The sequence below is a fragment of the Elephas maximus genome, chromosome 13 (genome assembly GCF_024166365.1).
Source record: "Elephas maximus indicus isolate mEleMax1 chromosome 13, mEleMax1 primary haplotype, whole genome shotgun sequence".
Taxonomy (NCBI): domain Eukaryota; kingdom Metazoa; phylum Chordata; class Mammalia; order Proboscidea; family Elephantidae; genus Elephas; species Elephas maximus.
In genome coordinates this window covers 95267367-95285051 of record NC_064831.1, presented here as the reverse complement: position 1 = coordinate 95285051, position 17685 = coordinate 95267367, and the positions used below count along the sequence as shown (strand labels likewise).

General features: G+C 46.8%; 1 protein-coding gene across 10 annotated transcripts in view; it reads left to right on the top strand.

Moving 5' to 3' along the window:
* Window positions 1-17685, top strand: part of APBA2 (amyloid beta precursor protein binding family A member 2) — a 336162-nt gene that overhangs the window by 210234 nt on the left and 108243 nt on the right. For all 10 annotated transcript variants that reach the window (XR_007519919.1, XM_049906021.1, XM_049906020.1 and 7 more), the window contains one exon: window positions 13242-14248. Coding sequence is in view for 9 of the 10 variants with exons in the window: in XM_049906021.1 (XP_049761978.1) it covers window positions 13280-14248 (969 nt within the window). In the remaining variant the exon portion in view is untranslated. The remainder of the gene's footprint in view (window positions 1-13241; window positions 14249-17685) is intronic.

Genomic DNA, 17685 nt, shown 5'->3' with positions numbered 1-17685 from the left:
ACAAAAGAGAAGAATTATATGAGAAACAGATACTATAAGTAAAAATAATTACCAGTAAGATCAATATCCTTCAAGAACGTAGATGTAAAAAGTCCCCAACAATATATTAGCAAAGTGAATCCATCAATATCTAAGAAAATACGTAATGGCCAAGTGGGGTTATTCCAGGAATGTAAGGCTGCTGCAAAATTAAAAAAAGTAATCCAACGGTGTTAACAGAGTAAAGGAGAAAAATCACACAAGTGTCTCAATAGGTGTAGAAGAAGCATTTGAAAAAATTCAACATCCAGGCATGATTTAAAAAAAAAAAAACTATTCATCAAACTAGGCATAGAAGGAAACTTCCTCAACCTGAAAGATGCACGTATGAAAAAATTACAGCTAGCTTCATCCTTAGTGGTTAAAGACCAAATGCTTCTGCCTAGGACCAGGGGCAAGGCAAGGCCTGTGGCGCTCATCACTCCTGTTCAACATCATACAGGAAGCCCTGGCCGGTGCAGAAAGGCAAGGAAAAGAAGAAAAAGGCAGATCAATTTTGAAGGAATAAATAAGACTGTCTTTGCAGATTTTATCATTATCTATAAAAATCCCATGGCATCTACAAAAACCTCCTAAAGCTAGTAATTGAGTTTAGCAAGGTCAATATACAATTTATACAACATTTTACATTTCTATATTATATCAATAAATATAAAAAAGGTATCATATATAATAGCAGCTCCCCAAAGCAAAGTACATATACAATTCTTAAAAAAAAAAAAAAGTACAGTGTGTGTATGCTGAAAATTATAAAATACTGATAAGAGAAATCAAAACCAAAACCAAACCAAACCCATTGCTGTTGAGTCGATTCCAAGTCATAGCAACCCTATAGGACAGAGTAGAACTGCCCCATAGAGTTTCCAAGGAGCACCTGGTGGATTCGAACTGCTGACCTTTTGGTTAGCAGCCATAGCACTTAACCACTATACCACCAGGGTTTCCAAATTAATGGCAAGATACACTGTATCCATTCCATACATTGGAAGATTCAGTATAGTTAAGATGTTAGTTTTCCTCCATTTGATCTATAGATGATTCAATACGATCCTAATAGAATTCTCAATGGGATATTTTATAGATATCCACAAGCTGATTCTAAATTTACGTGGAAAGAGAAGGTAACTTGAATAGCAAAAACATTGTTCAAGTCTGAGGTGAAAATACACTGTTGATAGCATGCAAAATTCACAGAGGATGAAAACCAGGGGACTCCTAACTTCGAGAGTAAAGTACACATAATATGTGCATTTGGAAATGATTAGAAAAACATGAAAATAATGGGACAGCCAGTAGAAACTAATTCTTTTTCCCCTCTGTTCTTGTGGCAGCCTTCTCTGGGGCGATGAATTTATTTGTCCTTGGTGAAAGATGTATTTAGTGTTGTACTTCGTAGTCCAAGGCCTGGCAGAATTACTCCCCTTTTCATGTGTATTGAGGAAAAGGGCAGTAGTGGTAATGTTTTATGTTGTTTTAAGCGCCACCTTATATGGGCCTTTGCCATCCCTCGACTGGCATGCAGGGACAGAGGGCGACTTTGGTGATCCACTCCGATCTGCAGTTCTTGTGGGAGAGAATTAGCTGCTTCTTCTTGTTGTTAGGTACCACTGAGTCCATTCTGACTCATAGCGACCCTACGTACAACAGAAGGAAACACTGACTGGTCCTGTACCGTTACCGTTATGGGTAATCAGTAAGAACACCAAACACCTGTTTGCCAAGACGTTCCTACGGCTACTATATTCCTGTGGGTTATGGCATTAACGCTGGTTTGGGGAGTAGATTACATCGTTGGATACTGAAATTCCTCCAGGAAGCTCCTGGAGGCTTGCTGTTGACGAAGGGCTGACTGATGATTTTAATTGTACTTAAGCGCTAGATTACGCATTCTGCTCGTTCTGAGATGAGGTGGGGGGGGGGGGCAGATGGCACTGGCCAGGTGGAACAAATGAGCCTTCGCCAAGGCCTCTCCCAAGGGTCCCGAGGCCACCAACCTTCCCTCTGCAGAAGTGTCACTCCACAGGTGTGGCCGCCTGAAGCTCCGCATGACTGCAGAGGCCTTACACGTCACAGCACTTGTCTTTTTATATGTTATTTGCCTGTGGAAGGAACATATTCAGAAATGAAGAAGGGAGGGGAGCAAACACCATTGTCCCAACGCTCAGAGGCCACCACCAATTGCCGTCAGACCTGCTCCGACTCAGGAGGACCCCATCTGCGTCAGAGTAGAACTGTGCTCTGTACGGTTTTCAACGGCCAGTTTTCCGGAAGTAGATCACCAGGCCTGTCTTCCAAGGTACCGCTGGGTAGACTTGAACCACCAACCTTTCAGTTAGCACTGGAGCATATTAACTATTTGTGCCACCAAGGGACTGCCACTCAAAGGCAAGCCTTGTTAATATTTTAATATATTTCTTCACAATTTATATTTATTTGTTTATTAGGTTGTGAATAAATTATAACAAAGCATTTTTATATGATAAACTCTTTGTACATGTCATTTTAATTGTATACTTGTCTGTCTTGTGGATGTGCTAAAGTGTATTTAGCTAGAATCCTGTTATTGAAAATTTAGTAAATGGTCAACATTGCTGTCGATTTCACTTTTTTAAAGAGTATTTCTCTGTGCCTCTAAGTGAGAGGACAGGGTCTTGCATGCCAATGTTGAGCGTCACCCTGGTTTCAGAAGATTAATTTATTAAGCCCCCGTCAGAGCTCATGGTTGTCTGTGATCTTGTAGCAAGATACTTACTGGGGACTTTTGTGTAGAATGCTGTAGAAACTGATAATGCAGGGGTACTGCAGGCCTGTTTACACCCAGAGTGTATGTAGTTGAAGCCACTACATCATATTTGAAAGGAACAAAAGAATATTATCTTCGCAACACATGAGACTGAATCGGGAGACAAGATCGGTGGCAGCAGCGATCTGGCTGCGTCCCTATCTCACTCGTCTGACCTGTTACTCCTCAGCCTGTGTGGTGGGCTCTGAACAGCTATTTTTCATCTTTGCCCTGCTGTATTACCAGCTCTTCTAAGAGCCGAGTGATGCCATTTTTCCCACGCGGAGGGAGAGCCTAGCTCCGAATAAGGACACAGGCACTCTTGATTGTTGACAAGGAGCCTTTCTCCCCTACATCTCATTAGGGTGTTTCAGGAGGACAGTGGTGAGCCTGGCATCAGGGGCCATGTTTTCTATTGATGTGGGCACTGTTACAGAATTAATTGAGGCTGGACACAGTGCCTCGTTTTCTTGGACGTGTAGCAGGTAATCACGCTTCTCCTGTCCATCTGAATTGCTTTCCAGATGGTCTGCTGTGAAGGATTTATCTTTAATATGATTAATCAGAAGAAAAGAAATACAATGTTTGCTGGCATGCACTGGGATGCAGAACTCCCGGCCCCCACTGCAGAGACAGTTAACTCTCTCCTGGCCACACTCTTGAGCTCATCTGAGGACCTAGACTCTAGGTTGTCACTGCAGGCAGCAAAGATAGTTTTAAAGGGTGCCCTAGGAAGGGAAGACCTATAGTATATTCTTAGGGAAACTTGATGGCATTATTTATTAAAGTAGAATATTCAACAGGGGAATGGTTGTTATTAGCTGTTTTCAAGTCAGCCCCCCAACTCATGGTTACCCCAATCACAATGGGATTGGACTTATGTGATCGATAGGGTTTTCATTAGATGATGTTCAATAGCAGATCTCCAGGCTTTTCTTCATAGTCTTTCTTAGTCTGGACGCTCCACTGGAACCTGTTTAGCATCATAGCAACACGCAAGCCTCCACTGACAGACAGGTGGTGGCTGTGCATGGGTGCATTGGCCAGGAACATTGAACCTGGGTCTCCCACATAGAAGGTGAGAATTCTATCCCTGGACCACCATTTCCCTCTTGTCTATTCAGCTGAAAAATATTGTGGAGCTATTAAAATGCTTCTTATGGAAAGTTTCTAGTGCCCATCATATTAAGTTAAGAGAAAGGAGAACTTGGCACTGTGTTTATCGAGGTGTCAACCATGTAAAAGAGACACTGAGAAAAAAAGACTGGAAAGAAGTAGACCAGCATTAATGGTGGTCAGCTGCAGGTGGAACAGCTATGAGTGCCTTCCATTCTTCTCTATATTTCCTGTTAAAAATACATGACAAAACAGATTGCAGTTCTTATCCCCAGGAAGTAGTGTGCCCTCCCGAGTACAAAAGTTCGCCCACATCAGTGAGACAAACCATGTGCTAGATTCTTCGCTTGCCGGGGCTCACTCCCAAGGCGGGAGTGAGTCTCTTCACACCCTCCCACGGGACAGCTGCGCCCACATAACATTCACACCGCAGAGGGAACATGCAGCTGAAGCAATGGGAGGTCTTTTCCTGAGACTGCTGTGTGTGAGTTTGCAGGGCTTTGCCGCCTGGCCCCTGTGGTATCTCACTTCCAGCACTAAATGTCTTCCTGGAAAAGTCGCTTGTAAACTGAGGTGTTGTAAATAGATCCTTCATCGCCTGGCTGTGGACTTCTTGAATGCAAAGGCAATGCTAATCATTTGCAGGAGTAGGTGCTTTCAAGTCAGCATTTGTTGGACTAAATTGGATATTATGGATTCAGCGGGAGAACAGTTTCTTTTAAGGAGCACTTCATTCTATCTGGAGTCCCTAGATGGTGCAAACAATTAACACCCTGAACCGCGAACTGAAAGGTTTTAGGTTCGAGTCCAGCCAGAGGCACCTTGGAAGAAAGGAATGGCCATCTATTTCCAAAAAGTCAGCCACTGAAAACCCTTTGGAGCACAGTGGTCCTCTGACACACACAGCTGCCATGAGTGCGATTGACTCAGTAGCAACTGGTTTTCATCCCACCTCCGTTTTGCCCTCTTTTCTTTCTCGTCTCCCCTGTGGACGCACTCCTACCTCCACCTCATCCTGGGAAGGCTCTGCTCTTCTCTGAACAGCCCCTGTGCTGTCAGGTGGCCCTGCCTTTACCTCTGGTGGCCGAGAGTGGAGGGTTTCCCTACTCCAGAACAGGGGAGAAGGCTTAGAACAGGGTGGGCCTGGGCACCCAGGAAAGGGCCTTGTGTTTCCTGGCCAGCAGGTCGAATCCATCCTATGCTAAAAAAAAAAAAAAAAATTTTTTTTTTTTTATAGGCAGTGGGAAATTGCCAGGCATCCGCAGCGTCTATTTAGAGCAGAGTTTTCAAGTGCAGTGCTAGGGCCTCCAACGTCAGAACCACTTACAGTGCTAGGCCTGGCCTCTGGCCATGGACTTAGGGTCTTGGGTCCATGACCCTGCACACTCCCCACATGGGCCTGTGTCCACCAAAATGAGTGAGCCACTGAGCTGGGGGAGCAGCTCTTGGCTTTCCACAGGCTCTCTCCCCTTGCTGCAGTCCCACCTACCCAAAACCAAACCCGTTGGCATCAAATTGATTCCAACTTGGTGATACCACGAGTTACAGAGTAGAAGTGCCCCATGGGGTTTTCTTGGCTGTGATCTTTATGGGGCCAGATCACCAGGCCTTTCTTCCATGGGGCTGCTAGGGGGGTTTGAACCGCCAACCTTTAGGTTAGTGGCTGAGCACAGGCCACTTGTACCAGCCAGGGACCTGCATTCCCACCTAAAACTCATTGCCATTGAGTCGATTCTGACTTACAGTGACCCTATAGGACAGAGTAGAACTGCCCCACAGAGTCTCCTGGAAATCCTGGTGGTGTAGTGGTTAAGAGCTATGGCTGGTAACCAAAAGGTTGGCAGTTTGAATCCACAAGGGGCTCCTTGGAAACCCTATGGGGCAGTTCTACTCTGTCCTATAAGGTTGCTGTGAGTTGGAATTAACTGGATGGCAGTGGGTTATACAGTCTCCAAAGCTGTAATCTTTATGGAAGCAGACTGCCACGTGTTTCTCCCACAGAGAGGCTGGTGAGTTCGAACTGCCAACCTTTTAGTTAGCAGCCAAGCGCTTTAACCACTGCACCACCAGGGCTCCCTCATTCCCACGTAGGTTCTCTCCAAATTCTGTTACAAAGATGCTTATTATGCATTAGGTCAGTATCAGTGTCACCTGACAGGAGCCACTCCTATCTACCCACTGTTGGCAGAGTTCCATTTCTGAGATAGACACCCGATCGGACATTCCCCCCACTTAAAATTCCATTGAAAGTTTCCCATAACTCCATTACGTGCAGCTTCAAAAGCTGACATTTATGGCGTTCAGGCCTGCATTGGTTAGTTTCTCTTTAACCCACTTCAAAGCCCTGCCAGGCAGGTGCTCATTTCCAGTTGGGGGTGAGGGGGCACGCCTCCATTAAATGTCTTGCCTGAGACCTCACAGTGAGTGGGGGTTTGAATTTAACCAGTGACCTTCTATGTCCATCTTTAATAGGAGGGCCTTCCCCTTACCGCAGCAGCACTCTTGGTTAACTGTAACTGGCAGAGCGTGCAGACCTATGCTGCCTTCCTGCAGGCTGCCGTGTGTGCTCCTGTCCCCTCTGTGCCAGTGGAAAGAGACCCAGACGAGCAGCTTTGTGCAGTCAAACGCCAGAAAAGAGATATTGTTAGCCAACTGCCCACATTGTACTTCAGGGTGAAAACTTTAAAAAACAAGGACATTCACAGTACCCACCTGAGCCACAGTGGAACCCTAGGCAAAAAGAAAAATCAGTAACGCCAATTCTGTCTGTTTTAAAAATTTTACTGTTTTGTTCATCATGGATTTTCGCATTAATTTTGTTTTTTAAAAATGTTGTTAGGTGCCGTAGAGTCAGTTATGACCCATAGTGACCGCATGCACAACAGAACTAAACACTGCCCATGTCTTAGGCTGGGTTCTCTAGAGAAGCAAAACCAGTAATGCATATAAATATATATATATAAAAAACAATATAGAGAGATTTATATTAAGGAAGCAGATCACATGATTGTAGGGGTTGGAACGTCCCAAGTGCCTTGGATCAGGATGGAGTCCTTTTCCAATTCACAGAGCCGCAGAAGCTGGTGAACCCAAGATGAGCAGGTTGGAGAGCAGGGATCCTGCTCACAGGTTGTGACGGTCGAGGAATCCCCAAGGTCGGCAGGCAAGACCGCAAGGTTTCTCCTGAGTCATTTAGCTGCAGGGGCTGGCGAACCCAAGACAGGCAGGTTGGGGAGCAGGACTCTGGCTCGCAGGGCATGAAGATCAGTGAATCCCAAGATGGACAGGTAAGCTGCTAGCTCAAGTCCCAAGAACCAGAGATCAGACGAGAGACAGCTGCTGGATCCAGAACAAGCCAACCACCTTTTCAAGGCGAGCAGGAAGGAAGTAGGTGGCAGAAGGCAGAGAGATGAAGACTGAGAGGACGGTTAGCTGCCCCGGGCCCCACCCCCACCGGTACCACTCAGCAGATTCCATCACGGGGGTGATCACATATCAGATTTCAACAGGGAAGTGATCACAACATTATAGGACTGCCAATACACTGAGAATCAAGGCCCAGCCAAGTTGACACAATCTTAACTGTCACAGCCCAGTGCTGTGCCATCTTCACAATTATTGCTATGCTTGAGCCCATTGCAGCCACTGTGTCAATCCGTCTTGTCAAGGGTATTCTTTTGCGCTGACCCTATACTTTAGCAGGCATGATGTCCTGCTCCAGGGACTCATCCCTCCTGACAACACGTGCAAAGTACATGAGATGTAGTCTCGCCATCCTTGCTTCTAAGGAGCATTCTGGCTGTACTTCTTCCAAGACAGATTTGTTCATTCTTATAGCAGTCCACTGTATGTTCAATATCCTTCGCCAACACCACAATTCAAAGGCGTCAGTTCTTCTTCGTTCTTCCTTATTCATTGTCCAGCTTTCACATGCATGTGATGCGATTGAAAATACCATGCCTTGGGTCAGGCGCACCTTAGTCTTCAGGGCGACATCTTTGCTCTTCAAAACTTTGAAGAGGTGCTTTGCAGCAGATTTGCCCAATGCAATGCGTCTTTTGATTTCTTGACTGCTGCATCCATGGCTGTTGATTGTGGATCCAAGTAAAATGAAATCCTTGACAACTTCAATCTTTTCTCCATTTATCATGATGTTGCTCATTGGTCCAGGTGTGAGGATTTTTGTTTTCTTTATGCTGGGGTGTAATCCGTACTGAAGGCTGTGGTCTTTGATCTTCATCAGTAAGCGCTTCAAGTCCTCTTCACCTTCAGCAAGCGAGGTTGTATCATCTGCATAACGCAGGTTGTTAACGAGTCTTCCTCCAATCCTGATGCCCCATTCTTTTTCATATAGTACAGCTTCTTGGATTGTTTGCTCAGTATACAGATTCAATAGGTATGGTGAAAGAATACAATCCTGATGCACACCTTTCCTGACTTTAAACCAGTCAGTATCCTCTTGTTCTGTCCAAACAACTGCCTCTTGGTCTATGTAAAGTTTCCTCATGAGCACAATTAAGTATTCTGGAATTCCCATTCTCTGCAATGTTATCCATAATTTGTTATGATCCACATAGTCGAGTGCCTTGGTGTAGTCAATAACAGATAAACATCCTTCTGGTATTCTCTGCTTTCAGCCAGGATCCATCTGACATCAGCAATGATATCCCTGGTTCCAAATCCTCTTCTGAATCTGGCCTGAACTTCTGGCAGTTCTTTGTTGATATACTGCTGCAGCCGTTTTTGAATAATCTTCAGCAAAATTTTGCTTGCATGTGATATTAATGATATTGTTGGATAATTTCCGCATTCAGTTGGATCACCTTTCTTGGAAATAGGCATAAATATGGATCTGTTCCAGTCAGTTGGCCGGTAGCTGTCTTCCAAATTTCTTGGCATAGATGAGCGAGCACCTCCAGCGCCGCATCTGTTTGTTGAAACAGCTCAATTGGCTTTCCGCCAATTCCCGGTGACTTGTTTTTCGCCAATGCCTTCAGTGCAGCTTGGACTTCTTCCTTCAGTACCATCGGTTACTGATCATATGTTACCTCCCGAAATGATTGAATGTTGACTAATTCTTTTTGGTATAGTGACTCTGTATTCCTTCCATCTTCTTGTGATTCTTCCTGTGTCATTTAATATTTTACCTGTAGAATCCTTTAGTATTGCAACTTGAAGCTTCAATTTTTTCTTCAGTTCTTTCAGCTTGAGAGATGCTGAGCATGCTCTTCCCTTTCAGTTTTCTATCTCCAGCTCTTTGCACGCGTCATTATAATACTTTACATTGTTTCTCAAGCTGCCCTTTGAAATCTTCTGTTCAGCTGTTTTCCTCCATCATTTCTTCCTTTTCCTTTAGCTACTCGACATTTAAGAGCAAGTTTCAGAGTCTCTTCTGACATCCATTTAGGTCTTTTCTTTCTCTCCTGTCTTTTTAATGACCTCTTGCTTTCTTCATGTATGATGTCCTTGATGTCATTCCACAACTCATCTGATCTTCAGTCATTAGTGTTTGTAATGGATTGAATTGTGTCCCTCTAAAATATGTGTCAGCTTGGTTAGGCCATGTGTAGTTGTCCTCCATTTTGTGATTTTCCTATGTGTTATAAATCATAATCTCTGCCTGTGGTTAAAAGGATTACTGAGGTCACCTCCCTGATCCAAGGTAAAGGGCGTTTCCCTGGGGTGTGGCCTGCACCGCCTTTTATGTCTCAAGAGATCAAAGGAAAGGGAAGCAAGCAGAGAGTTGGGGACCCTATACCACCAAGAAAGCAGCACTGGGAGCAGAGTGTGTCCTTTGGACCTGGGGTCCCTGTGCCTGAGAGGCTTCGCGACCAGGGGAAGATTGAGGACAAGGACATTCCTCCAGAGCCGATAGAGCAAGAAAGCCTTCCCCTGGAGCCAATGCCCTGAATTTGTCTACTAGACTGTGAGAAAATAAATTTCTCTTTGTTAAAGCCATCCACTTGCAGTATTTGTTATGGCAGCACTAGATGACTAAGACAGTGTTCAGTGTGTCAAATCTACTCTTGAGATGGTCTCTAAATTCAGGTAAGATATACTCAAGGTCGTACTTTAGCTCTCATGGACTTGTTCTAATTTTCTTCAGTTTCAACTTGAACTTGCATGTGAGTAATTGATGGTCTGATCTGTAGTAGACCCCTGGCCTTGTTCTGACTGATGATACTGAGCTTTTCCATCGTCTCTTTCCAGACGATTTGATTCCTGTGTATCCTATCTGCGAGGTCCATGCATATAGTCACCATTTATGTTGGTGAAATGAGGTTTTCACTGGCTAACTCTTTTCAGAAGTAGACTGCCGGGTCCTTGTTCCTAGTCTGTCTTAGTCTGGAAGCTCAGCTGAAACCTGTCGGCCATGGGTGAACCTGCTGGTATTTGAATACCAGTGGCATAGCTTCAAACATCACAGCAACACACAAGCCCCCACATTATGACAAACTGGCAGACGTGCGGGTTTTTTAATATTGCATTAAAATATCATCTGTCTTGACTGATTTTTTTTGGCGCTTCCTCGTATTTTGCGCCCAAGGCAAGCACTTCACTCACCTCAACCTAGGCCTGGCCCTGGTGAAAAGTAAATCCGTTTTCACTAAAATTAGGGATATGTCAAGGATGCTGTTAACAGCACTGTCATTTAACTGCAGGGGAAGTTCAGGGCAGGGCAGCTGGGCAAGGTGACAAAGTGCTGCAGAGGAGAAGCAAAATGGTGATTGTTTGAGGGTGGGTGGTTTACCTAGAAAAACAAAATTATGAACTAAAACCAATTAGAATGTAAAAATAATTTGGTAAGGTGGACTTTTACAAGATCGGTATAGTTTTTTTTCTATACAGTACCAGCAATGCCAAGTAAATATATAATGGAAAAGAAAATCTACTCACAACAGCCGCACACACAGAAAATCTATGACTAAAACTTGGCTTCGATTCCCAGCCAGTGCACTTGATGTGCGACCATTATGCGCCTGTCAGTGGAGGTTTGCATGTTGCTATGATGCTGAAGAGGCTTTGCTGAAGCTTCTGGACTAAGACAGGCTAGGAAGAAAGGCCTGGCAATATACTTCTGAAAATCAGCTGATGAAAACCCTATGAATCACAGTGCTTTGATCTGCAGCTGATCGTGGGGATGGTGTAGGACCAGGAATCGTTTCGTTCTGTTGTGCGTGGGGTTGCCATGTGTTGGGGGCTGATCCCGTGGCAGCTAACAACAACAATATAGCTATGAAGAAAACTACAAAGCTGTTAAGAGACATTTAACACTTGAATATGTGGGGAGGTATTTCTTGGTGAAAAAAAGACCTGATATTGTAACTATGAAAATTTTCCCGAAGATGCTCTGTAATTTCAGGGTATCCTCATCAAAATCTCAGTGCAATATTGGGGGAAACTTGACCCAGTAATTCCTAAGTTTACTTGGAATAATAAACATGTAAAAGTAGCTGGGAAAAATCTAAAAATAAGAATAATGAGGGAGAACTTGTCTTCTCAAGTATCTGAGTACACTCTAAAGTCATAGTCATTAAAATGGCATGGTACCGTTACTGGACAGAGAGAAATGGTCTAGACTAGAAAATCCAGAAACAGACCTAAGTCTATGTAAGAACTTAGCGTATGACGTGGAGGGGGACTAGTGTCTTGGTTTGCCCGAGCTGGAGTGGCTTCCCGGGCCACAGGATTTCCAGAGCTGAGACCAGCGGGCTAGGTACTCTGGTGCATGTGAAGAAGAATATTCAGCCAGGAGTGTTGGGGTACCTGGGAAAGCAGTGGTTCCCAAACTTGGCCGCATATTAGAATCACCTGGGGCATCTACATGTAGCTGGTACCTGGGAAAGCAGTGGCTTCCAAACTTGGCCGCATATTAGAATCACCTGGGGCATCTACATGTAGCTGGTACCTGGGAAAGCAGTGGCTTCCAAACTTGGCCGCATATTAGAATCACCTGGGGCGTCTACGTGTAGCTGGTGCCTGGCTCCCACCCCAGAACTTGCAGTTCCGTTGGTCTGGGGTATGACCCGAGCGTTAGGATTTTTTAAGGCTTCCAGGTAATTCTAAGCTGGTTCCTCTTCATATGTGTATATTTTTCAGGTGGGTCCAATACTTAAATGTAAAGAATAAAGGATTCTAGATGGTAGCTAGATTTGCTGGTTTGAAGGGAAAATGTTTGTCCTCTGCCATGGGGCTGGGACGGGAAGCCTGGAGCCCATGGAGCTGGGGTTGGGGTGCAGCATACAGATGCAGGGTGATTTGGAGGGAGCACTTATTTCCTGGGCTCCAGGATTGTCAGACAATTTCCCTTGAGCCAAGAAGCTTGACTGAGGACTGCCCATCTCTGTGCCTACCTAGAAAACAGAGGTGCCTCCCTCCTTCCATCTTAACAGTCAAGTCCTTCATGGCCAACCCTACTGCTGCCAGCTTGCCTCAGACTACCCTCATCCTGTATCTTCTCTCTGACAGCCCACCGCTCCCCGAGGGACCTGTACAGGTGTTGGGGGGAATCCTATTGTGTGATGTGCCTTGTTGGTGGGTGCTGTGCTCAGGCTGGGGCAGTGGGACGTGCCCCATGGTCTGTGCAGGGCCTGTGGGGCCGGGATATGCCTTCTGCGAGCTGCAGCTGCCCTCCACCCTGGCCGTGCACCCCTCTGCTCCCTTTTCCTGGCCTTGTCTCATCAAGCTTTCTCTGTGGCAGGGAATTAGTTTAGCTCCAGTGCAGTTGCTCAGCCTGGACAGTTGCTGGCCACTCCTGGTCCTTTAGTGACCACTGCTGTTGACTGGAGTTAGGAGGAGGGCAGGGTGGCCTGTGTAACAGGGAGTCGTGGGAGGCCCTGGTGGAGACACAGAGATCTGTCTTTTTTTTATGTTACCTGCCTTTATGTCTTCTGAATTATAGCTTCTTGTGTTTTTGAAAGTAATTATTTTTTATGGCCATTTGTATCGATCATCTGTGCTACCCACACTGCAGGATCATTTTAAGGAAGTGGCCATGAATTACCAGTGAGTGATGGGGTAGGAGAAGTCAGGCTTCTGGGCTACTGGTTGGGCCCACCTCTGCCCCTTCCCCTCTGGCTCTTTGAGCTACCCCCCCCCGCCCCCCCCCCCTTTGACAGGGTGGGAAGCAGTGAGAAGGGTAAAGGGTTTTGACAGCCGAGTGTCCACGTTGGTCTGAGACAGGCCTGGTGGGAAGCCCACATGCCCTAGTCCTGCAGCCTGGGTGGGGACGCTTGGTGTGGCACTTGGTCGGGTGGTTGTTCAGTGGTGTCTGACTTTGCTCTTTCACGTGTTCCTCCTGCAGGCTGCCCGTGGAGGATGACGGCCGTGTGAGCAGCCGCCATGGCCAGCCGGAGGCACCAGAGCACCGTGAGCAGCATGCTGGACCACAGGGCACGGCTGGACCCCACGGGCCCCCAGGGCCCGGAGCCTGAGAGTGAGGAGGTGGAGCTGCCCCTGGAGGAATACATGCCCACGGGCCTGGAGCTGGCCACCCTGCGGCCCGAGAGCCCACCGCCTGCGGAGCAAGAGTGTGCCGACCACAGCCCCGATGGGGACTCAAGCTCCGACTATGTCAACAACACCTCAGAGGAGGAGGACTATGACGAGGGCCTTCCAGAGGAGGAAGAAGGCATCACCTACTACATCCGCTACTGCCCAGAGGATGACAGCTACCTGGAAGGCATGGACTGCAATGGGGAGGAGTACCTGGCCCATGGCACCCCCCACCTGGAGACTGATGAGTGCCAGGAGGCGGTGGAGGAGTGGACAGACTCAGCTGGCCAGCATCCCCTTGGCCCCGGGGCTGAAGGCAGCCAGGACTACCAGGACAGCCACCTCCCTATCCTGGAGCATGAGGCCTCCACGCTGGAGACCCACGACCAGGAGGAAGGCGTCCACTACTGTCCCGGTGAAGAGGAGTACCAGGACTACTACCTGGCAGAGGCCAATGGCAACGCAGCTGGGGCCTCCCCCTACCGCCTAAGGCGGGGGGATGGGGACCTGGAGGACCAGGAGGAAGACATCGACCAGATTGTGGCCGAGATCAAGATGAGCTTGAGCATGACCAGCATCACCAGTGCTGGTGAGGCCAGCCCCGAGCACATGCATGTGCGGGGGCCCGAGGTGGGGCCCGGGGACTCCACAGAGGCCTGCCCACCTGGTGAGGCCAGCCACGGTCCCAGCAGACATGAGGGCCGGCCCAAGTCGCTGAACCTCCCTGTGGAAGCCAAGCACCCTGGAGACCCCCAGAGAGGCTTCAAGACCAAGACCAGGACCCCAGAGGAGAGGCCAAAGTGGCCCCAAGAGCAGGTAGGACTCTGTGGCTGTCTGTGAGGACCTCTGTGGCTGACCTAGTGTAGCCACAGAGGTGCTGAAGCAGAGGCCATGCCGGGACAAGATGGCGGAGGGCTCTGAGCACTCAGAGCATCCTGATCATCCTTTGTTTTTGTGTTTAATTTTATTGCGGTAAACTCTATATAACGAAACGTTTACCCATTCTTAAAGGCAGGATTCAGTGACATTAATTATATTCACCATGTTGTGCCACCTTGACCACTGTCCATTTCCAAAAGTTTTTCATTCCCCCAAACAGAAACCCAGTAACCCTTCAGCAATAACTCCCCGCTTCTCCCCCCACTCAGCTCCTGGCAGTCACTAGTGAACGTCTATCTCTATGCATTTGCTTATTCTGGACATTTCATAGAAATGAGATCATAGCATACTTGTCCTTTGGTGTCTGACTTAGTCAGTGTGATCGTTTCCAGGTTCATCCGTGTAGTAGCACATGTCAGAACTTCATTTCTCTTTATGGCTGAGTAATCCTCCGTTGTATGGATAGTCTACATTTTGTTTATCCTTTCGTCTGTTGATGGACACTTGGGTTGTTGCCACCTTTTGCTTATTGTGAATGGTGCTGCTGTGAGCATTGGTGTTCAAATACTTGTTTGCATCCCTACTTTCAGGTCTCTTGTGTATAAACCTGGGAGTGGAATTGCTGAGCCATAAGTTAATTCTGTTTAACTTTGAGGAACTGCCCACTGTTTTCCACAGTGGCTGTGCCATTTTACGTTCCCACCGGTAACGGACAAGTGTTCCTGTATCTCCACATCCTCAACAACATCTGTTGTGTTCTGTTTTTCTGGTGATTAGCTTCCTAGTGGAGGTGAGGTGGTATCGCATTGGGGTTTTGATTTGTGTCTTCATCTGATGAGTGATGTTGAGCGTCTTTTCATGTGCTTGTTGGCCATGTGTTTATCTTTTTTGGAGAAATGTCTATTCAAGTACTTTGCCCATTTTTTTTTAATTGGATTGTTTGTCTTTTTGATGTTGAGCTGTTTATACATTCTGAATATCAAAGCCTTATCAGATGTATGCTTCCCAAATATGTTCTCCCATTCTATTGGTTATCTCTCTGCCCTTCAGCTCCTCCAGCAGATTAATTAGTAAATACTGGAGAAGTCTCTTTGGGGGTGCAGCTTGGCACCCAGTGCCTCCCACATGAGTTCTATTTCCAGCCTCTCCCTTGGATCTGCTGGTGGTGGGGGGTGTCCAGTGCATCTTTCCCCTGTCCTCCCCCAGGTGCTTTTTTCATCCCAGCAGGACACAATCAAGGGTATGAGGGTGCCAGGGGGCACTTTGCTGTGGCCAGTGGTGGGATGCCCCCATGGCGAGGGGCAGGGGCTGAGCCCATCGTACAGTGGCCATTGTATTCTACGACACTTCTCTGAAAGCCCAAGGGGCCTCGGCATGATGGACACTTAGCTATAAGTAACTATTTTGAAAAGAATTATTTGAAGTCTTGGAGACAAAGTCTTGGAGAAGAAATGCATGCTCGCAAAGCCAGTGGATTAAAGTATAGCTATCAGTTATCAGTGGTAGAATTCTGTCCATATGGGAGACCCAGATTCAATTCCCAGCCAATGTTCAACCACCACCCAGTCTGTGAGGAGTGGCCTGCGTGTCGCTATGATGCTGAACAGGTTTCAGCAGGGCTTCAGACTGAGATGGACTGGGAAGAAAGGCCTCGTGATCTGCTTCCAAACATCAGCCAGTGAAAACCCTGATTACAACCGTTTGATCCTGTTGTGCATGGGAGTGCAGTGTGTCGGGGCCGACTTGATGACAGCTAACAACAGCACAACATGCTGCCTTTTTAGTATAAGCAAAATAAGCATGTATTCTAATATTATAATAAGCACACGAAAAAGCTGCCTTCCCCCCAAAAAACCCCACTGTATGTATGGAGATAACAGAGGTGTGATATTGGACTTCCATAAAGGGGCTTCTGTTAGGCCAGTTCTGTTGGATAAATGAGTGTGAATGGCTTTCATACTCTTAAATAATTTTAATTATTTTTTCCAAGAGGAGCTCATGACTTTGAAAAAATATATGTAGTAAGAGCATGTATTTGAACTATAAATCATATTAACTTATTGCTAGATTTCTGGCAACTGGATCTTGAGGCCTTTTGTTCCTTTTAACAAAAAGGTTTCCTTTTAGGAAACCCTGGTGGTGTAATGGTTAAGTATGACGGCTGCTAACCAGAAGGTTGGCAGTTTGAATCCACCAGTTGCTCCTTGGAAACTCTACAGGGCAGTTCTACTCTGTTCTGTAGGGTTGCTGAGTCAGAACAGACTTGATGGCAGTGGGTTTGGTTTTTTGATTTGGTTTTGTTCCTTTGAAAGATTTTTAAGTGTGAGCTGACTTCCCCTTCGTGATGATCTGCATTCCCTGTGGGCTCCAGGATGTGAGGAGGTGCTGTCTAGCCAGTGTCAGGAGTGCTGCAGGGCAGGTGGGCTGGGGGTGAGGTCTGGGCTGCAGGCCAGAGCGATGGCTCCTCTCGTTGTGGAGCCTGGAGTCACATCCACGATGGAGGTGGTACTGCAGGGACTGAAGCGGGCTGCACAGAGCGAGGGACACGCTTCGCCTTGTTGTGACAAATCATATCTCTGACAAGGTGCTTGCCAAGAGAGAGTATCTTTAGAGATTGGAGGAGGCGTGAGCAGTACGTTTTGCTGTTTCTCGCTTCCCTTTAACCAGATGCTAATTTGAGTGGAAATGGCAGGCCTTGGGTTTGGAGGGCCCAGGGAATGAATCAGTGGGTGAATGAATGAATGAATGAATGGGTGGGTTGTAGTGGCTGCTAGAAAGGGCTGTTAATGGATGGGCATGTTGGAGGACCCAGGAGGGGTTCTGTTCTTCAGAGAAGAGGCGTCGGATGGAAGAATACGTAGCTTCTCTCTCAAAATAGAGCATGTCCTTGAAGCAAATGCTCTGTCTTGTTCAAGACACTGGAAGAGCTCACATAGGCTGGTTAATCATTGCAGAACTTTTTTGTTTTATTCTTTCAGTCATTCATTTGTAAGTTAACTTCACCGAGGGGAAAAGCTGTCAGTTCCTGGCTCCAAGGCTCCAAAGGCCCTATAGAAACAGGCCCGGAGTGCTCCCTGGAGGACAGAGAGGTCTGCGGGCTCTACATGCAAGGGTGCATGTGAGAGAGCAGGTTCTCCACGCCTGTAAACCCAAGTTGCCTGCACATGGGGAACTATCCTAGAATGGGAACTCTGAAATTCCGCCAAACAGAGCTGCTGGCCACATGGAAGTGTGGAAAGCAGAATGGGGTGAAGAGGGAAATGGCCCAGTAGGTGTGGAAAGCCACAACCTGCTTCCCAGAAAGGAACCCCCCACTCCCCCAGGGGCAGCAGACATGTACCAGGATCCGAAGACCTGACCTTAAACAGGACACA